Source organism: Dermacentor variabilis, chromosome 7 (assembly GCF_050947875.1).
Source record: "Dermacentor variabilis isolate Ectoservices chromosome 7, ASM5094787v1, whole genome shotgun sequence".
Lineage (NCBI taxonomy): Eukaryota > Metazoa > Arthropoda > Arachnida > Ixodida > Ixodidae > Dermacentor > Dermacentor variabilis.
Window position 1 is genome coordinate 61,860,327 of NC_134574.1, and position 8,153 is coordinate 61,868,479.

The 8,153-nt window shown below is 44.9% G+C and overlaps 1 protein-coding gene across 1 annotated transcript; it reads right to left on the bottom strand.

Moving 5' to 3' along the window:
- Positions 1-1,380: 1,380 nt before the first annotated feature.
- LOC142588665 (histone H2B-like) lies at positions 1,381-1,746 on the bottom strand. Its single transcript, XM_075700488.1, has one exon. It carries the CDS (start codon positions 1,744-1,746, stop codon positions 1,381-1,383), a length of 366 nt encoding a protein of 121 aa, XP_075556603.1.
- Between the last annotated feature and the right edge of the window lie 6,407 nt (positions 1,747-8,153).

An 8,153-nucleotide genomic window follows, 5' to 3' on the forward strand; every position in this document is an offset into this window, starting at 1 on the left:
TGCTGTTATTTGATCCTCCCCAGCTGCCTTCCCCCTTTGCATATCTCCCAAGGCTTTCTTTACTTCTTCCGGCGTTACCTTTGGGATTTCGAATTCCTTTAGACTATTTTCTCTTCCATTATCGTTGTGGGTGCCACTGGTACTGTATAAATCTCCATAGAACTCCTCAGCCACTCGAACTATCTCATCCATATTCCGTTTGATGCTCATGAAATCAGATTGTATACTATCTCCTCCCATTAACGTTAACCAAAGAATAGCATGTGTAAACGATTGCACGTGATCTACGAATCGGGAGTAATATATGAAGCGTTACGCCATCGTAAACTTCACACCTGTGTTAGAAATACTTTCATTATAAATAATATGGCCTCTGCCTTATAAATATGCATCAATTTAGCCTGCTGTCTTTATATATTATTATGTAAATTTCTTTGTTTCTCGAATCAAGGGCTATTGTTCTAGTCGGATTTTGATGAGGGCTAGTTGGTTGATATTTAGAGCTGAGGTTGAACAGTGCGAATAAAACCAGGACGAGAGGAAACAAACGCCCCAGACAAGCGCTTGTGTGTGGCATGTCTACTCGTGTCCTTGTTTTATTCGCGCTGTTTAACCTCAGCTCTTGTTCAAATATGCCATTTTTTACCCGTAATATCTGAAACTGCGTAAAACTGTAAATGCTGTAAGTTGCCTTTTCACACTACCTATGCTGTGTTTAACCTGTTTTTTACGAATATATGTAATTTATTGTCTTTTTCGTGAAACCGCGCAGCAGCTCCGCGGCGCCATGCCTTGTAAGTGCAGGGAGCGGAATGTTAAGTTGCCGTTCGCAGCTTTTCTTCCCTGTCCTCATTCTGCCTGTTGAATATGTAGGAAACTTCAAACTTCGAACACCGCAGCGGTAGTGAAATGGTAAAGCGTCCACCTCGTATGCGGGTGGTACTGGCTTCAAATTCTGCTGCCGTCGGAAACCCATCGGATTTTTCTAATGTGTAGGTATACCACGACCTGGCACTTGGTTTTCATATGGGTTCTTATTTTGAAAAGGGGGGCCCTATAGATATTCGCTAGAGCCTCTGTATGCCATTTGTCCCAACAACAGTCTTGGCAACGCACTCGAGCATCCGTCGCTGCTGTAGTAGGCAGTCGAGTGCCGCCACCGGGTACGTACCAATAAAAATAGGTACAAGCGCACTCCCGGCATGGTGCTCGGCGACAGCAGGAATTTCAGACGCCTGGAAGAACACAAACCCATTGTCAATTTGCAGTAAGGGCGCCAGGAGACTACCCTAAATTTTTAATATATGTTTTGGACTCTTAGAAAAGGCGTCGAGCGTTGGCTGGGTGGACGAGTGTTGGCTGGTGTACTTAGAGACGACCTTAGGACGAGAGACGACCTTGGTTCCCGACGCCCACGCCATTCAGTGCCCGCTCACCAGGCAGCAGCAGACACAAGGCAGTATGAAGGCAGTCGAACGTTTGTTGTAGTGAACGGTTATACGCTAGAAGATGTCGTGACTGCACGGTCGTACACTCGAAGATGTCGTTCACATTGCCGTGCATGATGGAGGTGGCGTTGCTGGAGACTCCAGTGTCGGGGTGAACCTGCTTGAGCACCTCGTGGATGTAGATGAACAAGCTCTTCTTCCTGCGGTGCTTCTTCTCCTTCTCGGTAGCGGGCACGTTCTTCGGCGCTTTGCCGAATTTCGTGACGGTATTTCCACTTGGCTGTGGAGGCATGACCATGCGGTTAAACAGACCGACGGGGCATACGAATGATCTCCCCGATCACATAGAAGGGCGTACAAATCGCAAAAGGAATTCCGCGATAGGTTATCTATTCACTTCGACTAAATTCGTACGCCTCACTCCTCGCTAATACACTGCCCACATCTTCAGATCATGTTGTGATGTGATCACTTGAGATCATGTGATGTGCATTTGATATTTCTAATGTTCGCCTGCAACAGATGTTTTACCCTCTCTATTTATCTTGAATGCAGAGTTACTTTTGTGGAAAACTGTTTTTCTTCTCTCTTAGTTTCTTGCCCTAACGTTTCCAATCGCATATGTTTCTCAAATTATCTGTTCTGCGATTCTCTGTTGCTTACATGTCGATAAGCTCATCCCGCGGCCCCTATGTAATTCCTTTAGGGCCCTTAAGGAGGAAATAAATAAAGAGAAAAAACTGCAGAGTTTTGAGACCCTGCAGAGTCACAAGCCAGCTGATTCGTTCTAACAGTTGCAATATCAATTGTGCTTTTTGAAATTATATCACAAATTTTAAAATACTTATTCTATATGACCATTCTGGTTGAAACCTTTCAGATAAACCATTCAGGCTATTTAGTCACACGGATTATTCTTTGAGACATTATTGGCCATATTCTCCCCCCTTCCGATTTTTCACTAGATGTAACGTTGTTGTAGGTTACAGTTTGGCCCCGGACGCATGTTAGAGTAAGTGGTATTGCTAAAATACTTGTAACGCTCCGCATATGCTCCATACGTAAGTTACTGGTAAGGCCTGTAATTTCGGAATACACTAAAGCTTTATGTACACACAATCTATAACCTGTCTTACATTTACACAAATGTAAACAATGTGCGTCTTGTAGTTAATCGAGCACATCGTATAACCATAATCAATAAAGGGTTTAATGGCAAAAAGGCTAAAGAAATCAGAGTTAAGTAATAATTGACAACTTTAATCTGAGCTGGATAGTTAAAACTTCGTCACACATTCCACTGAGCATCGCCCCCGTTTCCAATGAACATGAACTTAGCCCAAAGTAGGATTATCTGGCGCTATTGGAAAGCATAGCTGATAACGGCATCATGAAAGTTTCAAACATTTGCAAAATTTTTTTGCAAATGCAGCATTTATTTTACAAGCATTTAGCTGCGGAAATATATTTGCCGTTGCATTGCCCCTATTTTCGCTAAACTTCATCTTCGTGGCTTTTCTTGTTCTTCCAGAAAAATGAACGAAATTGTGGGCACCCACAAAACACTCATAACCCCTTGGAGCGCCTGGATACGTATGTGTTGTTGAAGGCACAGTAAACCCAGCCACTTGGAACTTTGCCTGTATATTACCCAATACCTGGGCCTTACTTTGACCTACCAGAAACGAGGTATCTCCTTTAGTTCACAGGGAAGAGCGGGAGAACGTCGCATGACGCAGAGAAACAGTGTAAGGTGCGAATTGGTAAAATATTGGTACTGCTCTTAACATAGCCAGTAACGGTAAAGCATTCAGGCACATATCACATCAGGTGACCATCGTTTCTGCTAAATTTGATACTGTGTAGCACAAAGTTCTTTTCGGGCATTTGGAAAGAGCTAAAAACGGTGGCGTGACATTTGGAAACATTTTCTTTGATATGTTTTTGCTAAAAATATTAGGCATACACACCCATTTACCTACGGACACGGATTGTTCATTACGATCGTCTGTTGCTGCCGTGTTTGATCTCGGTAGCATATATAGGTATTTCATGGAAGCTGGCTAAATTTTGTGCCGCTCTTAACAGATTGTAATAGATTTTTGGGGCACTTGCATGCAGAATTTATAAATCCGCAAATAATCCACACATTGAAACTTTGCGCATACATTAGCCAAAATATGTCCTTTATTTTACCGATATTTAAGAACGCACCTTGTTTAGTAGACCGAGGACACTTAAGAAACCAATTTCAAACATGGTATGATGCATAAAAAAGAAGGAAAAAACCTTTTGACGTGTTTGAAAAATTTTAGCATGCATCAAATATTTATATATCATGAGTTTCATGCTGCAAAATGCAAATTTACTATGTTAAAGAATTAGTTTATATTTCTTCTGTTGATCACAAGTTGCTGTTATATGAGAGGCGAAAGAACAGTGCAATTATTTATTTGGCACATTAAATGAAAATTGTTTTGCTTTGAGAATAAGAGCATAAAGTATTTTAAGCGCACCAAATCTTCTTGCACGCACTCTGTTGCCCCACCAACCTAGTAATTTGTCCAGGCAAAATGCTACATATGAGCTGCGTAGCTTTCTATTTCTAACTAAATGTTATCTCAGCTTGATGGCCAGAGAGAGCGAGAGAAGAAACTTGATACAAAAGAGCACACGAGCGTAGAATGCTCATCGCCTCTGCCATAGGTGGTCTTAGCTGCTCTTTTCACTAAGTTGACCAGGTCGAGCTGGTCCGTCGAGCCGGTCCGTCGAGCCGGAGCTGGACAGTGCTGCCTCCCATTGCCGTGCGGCAATGCAACCTGGAAGTCTTGTGGAAGTCACAACTAGTTCGCCGCCGGTTGGGCCCTCTGATGCTTACCGGAGACACAGCACAGCCTGAAGAAGACAATTCTACGCATCACTGCAAGCTCTTCATGACTTCAATAAAAATTTGTTTCCATGTAACAAGTTTACCCCGTTACCAGTTTTATGTCATTAAGTAATAGTAACAAAACGAAGTCTGTTTTACTTTGCGAGAAAAGTAACCAGAAAGTGCAGGTACGTCCGGTGGCATAGGTGAAGACGCTGCACAGAAAATTAAATGGCTTACTTTTGTGTTTTGCGTATTGTGTGTTTTTTACTTGAGCGAATACAAGCAACACATAAGGAGTTCTTTGAGCCCAAGTAGAGTATTTCAGCTGTGTGAATTGCAGAAAGAAGTAAAGGTTGTGCCAACGAACCAAAAAAGCTCTCCTAGTACCCGCTTCTGATGACCCTCTAGTAATTGGTGAAAGCCAAAATACAGCTTGTATCTCTACAACTCTTGACTTGTGCTATGATTCTATCGATACACAAACCATAAATGCAAAAGTATATATATTTGAGCATGCTTTATGAGAAGGCAGAATAGTAGTACGATATACTAACTGGATGTGAGATAAATGGCTAGAATGTTCTAGCTCAAAACAATAGCTTGAGTTTATCAACACTGAGTGACAATAACTGAGAAAGTTGGTGCATTTTTATGTTAACCTTTTGAGTCCGAGAGAAGGGACAGAAGGGACAGGACAGGACTACAGGACACAAAAGCTATCAATTAACATTTAGTTTGCTGGAAGGATTAAAGAAAATATTTAGACTGCATGTGCACTTGTACTGCACAGTTCTTTCAGAAAGAGAGCACAACTTTGAATACAAAAGTACAAAAGCATAACAGTACTTGCACAAGAAAATTGAATAAATGAGCATTGAGTGATTGATATTTCATGTCATCTCGAGAGTATTCCTCTTTGTCGTACAATTACAATGTGGTATTCCTCACTGATATTACTGGTCAATCGGTTACCGCGGGTGAACAAACCAGATGAATAATCTCGCGATGAATAATCTTAATCTCGCGTGCAACATCAGTTGTGCGTTTGCATGATCAAGTGGTGCAAGTATACTTGTTCCTTGAGTGATTATAGCTGCTCTCCTGGGTGCATGTTGAGGCACCAGACCAGTCCGCCCCACGTACATTTGACCTAATACACATATAACAAAAGGAATAGACTCCCCTACCTCTGACGTGCACCAGACAAATTTGTCGGTATCTTTAACTAAGCGAGCCTCCCTCTTCAGGATGCCTGTCTCAATTTACTTGTGGACAGTTATGCACACATATTTCCCGCAAAATATATTATAGGCACTATATACACGAGTCCACTAGTGAATAGAAAAAGGCGAGCAGGCAAAGCGGTTTGCTTGTTTACAGATAGCAGCAAATTTGTCTAGTGTTAGGAAAGGTAGTGTACTGTATTCCTTTCAGATGCGGCCAAAGTAGACAGGGCAGACTGGCCGGTAACTAAATATGTGCCAAAGAAATCATTGTAAATTATTGAAAACACCAGTGTGCCCAATTGACTTGGTCTTGCACAGCTTCAGGAATAAGGCTTCAGGACGGATGAAAAGTTTTCATGCTTCCTGAATTTTTCACCCCTTGAGCTACGTTCCAGTCGCCGCCTGCGCCCGGCTACCCCTGCAACGATGGACACTGCCAACCCCGGCCCTTCCGGCGCCTCTAACCATACTACACAGACGACCCCGCCTGTGGCGCCCTCTTGGACTGTGACGAGCCCTCAGCGCGATCCCCCTGCCTTTGCGGAACACCGAGGTGATGATGTCGACGATTGGATCGATCAATAAGACCGCGTGTGTTCTTGCAATAAGTAAAACGACACCCTGGAATTGAGGCACGTCGCATTACACTTGACCAATGTTGCAAAGACGTGGTATTTCAATCACAAATCCGACCTCGCGGATTGGTCTACGTTTACTTCCAAGCCGCGACAAATCTTCGCTTCCTCGTCTGGCTGTGCAGAAGCCGACAAACAGAAGCTAGGCACGTGCCTCCAACTTCCACAACAGTCTCACACCTCATACATAGAGGATGTCTTGGTACTGTGCCGCCGTGCGAACCCTAGCATGACGGAAGGCGAACGCGTTCGCCACATATTAAAAGGCATTGGGTCTGTCGTGCTCAACGCCTTAATCGTGCAAAATCCGGATTTTGTCCAAGACATCATTTCCACATCTCAAAGCTTAGACGAGCTGCAGCCTATTCGTCATCAACATCGCAGCTGCGATCCTCAGGTTCTCCATTCTGGAGATCTACGTGCTCTTATCCGCACCATCATCCGCAAAGAGCTTCAAATACAAGACCTATGGTGTCGACCTGCTACCTGCTCACCAACACCCACCTTCGACTTGCGCGAGGTCGTCAAGCAAGAGGTGACAGCGATGACTACACCAACAACGCATCTTGCTCTGGTAGCGCGCCCACAACCAACCTACGCGGATGTTGCTTCACTACCCACCCCTACCGTGACCTGCACGCCTACTGACGTTTTGTATGACCATTTGGCTTCGATGAAAACCAGAGCACTTGCAGCGCCATCGTACCCTCAGTGGCGTCCATCTCGTCCGGTTTGTTTTTACTGTGGTATACGCGGCCATATATCTCGCTTCTGCTGCCCTCGCCAGCAGGATGAAAGAGAGGCTATGCTGAGCACGAGAGAGACCGTACTAGCCCACCAGACGCCCACTATCCCGAATCGAACTCGTTCCCGCAACAGCGTTCTCCGTCTCCTCCAGCTGCTCTCAATCTGCCTCATAGTTCCTGTTCGGCCAAACGTCTTTCTCCATCGCCTTACCGGTGCTCTATATCACCGCTTTGCGTCACTTCTCATCTTGTCGACCAGCACTAGAAAATAAACTGTTGAAGTTTTTGTAGAACTGCTTCCCATCGGTCTCAAAAATTCCTATTTTTCACCCGGCCAACATGCTTTCTGTAACTGTCGAAGGTGTTCCCGCTCAGCTCTCATCGATACCGGTGCCGCTGTTTCGGTTCTTCGTAGTGATCTGTGTTCCCGGCTCCGGAAAGTAAAAATGCCTTATCTTGGACCTATTTCGCGCGGTGCTAATAATGCATTCATTCACCCCGACGGACAGTGCACTGCTCGTGTTCTCATCAACGCCATACGCCACCACATTGAGTTTATCATCCTTTCAACGTGTATCTATGAACTTATACTGGGTTGGGACTTCCTACATTCTGCTTCAGTCGTCATTTCATGTAGAGAGGAAGTTGTCCATATCACGGACGCAGCGCTTGCACCTGTTACGGGCTCTTCAATTTCATGCGTGAACTTGGCCATCGCTGCAGACTGCTTACTGCGTCCTGGTTACGAAGACGTTGTAGCCGTAACATCCAGTCAGATCGCTGACGGAGATGCCCTAGTCGCCCCTTCTTCACGCTGTACTTCTCTCGGAATTCTCATTTCCCCCTGTCGCGTCCGGTTTTCACGTTGCCGCGCCCTTCTGTCTGCTTGCAACACGACCCTAGATCCCGTGATGCTGCCCAAAGGGACGACTATGGCAACCCTCGCCGACACTCAACCTATCTCTATTGTCACGCTTTGCCCTTCTTCACCGCCAGCCCCAACCTCAGGTTTGCAGGATTCTTGTCCTCCTCTAGCGGTTCTTTGTTCTGACCTAACAGCCGCGCAGTCCGTAGCCTTACTGGTGGTCTTGGCAAAGCACAAAGCCTGTTTCGATAGCTGTTCCACTGTGTTGAGTGAAACTTCTGCGGCTACACACCGCATCCAAACCGATGGTTCCGCTATAATACGACGATGCACCTATCGTGTATCGCAATCCGAACGAAAG

Bases quoted from the DNA above. Each gene is read 5' to 3' on its own strand.
- LOC142588665 (XM_075700488.1), bottom strand. From the start codon at position 1,746: ATGGTCATGCCTCCACAGCCAAGTGGAAATACCGTCACGAAATTCGGC.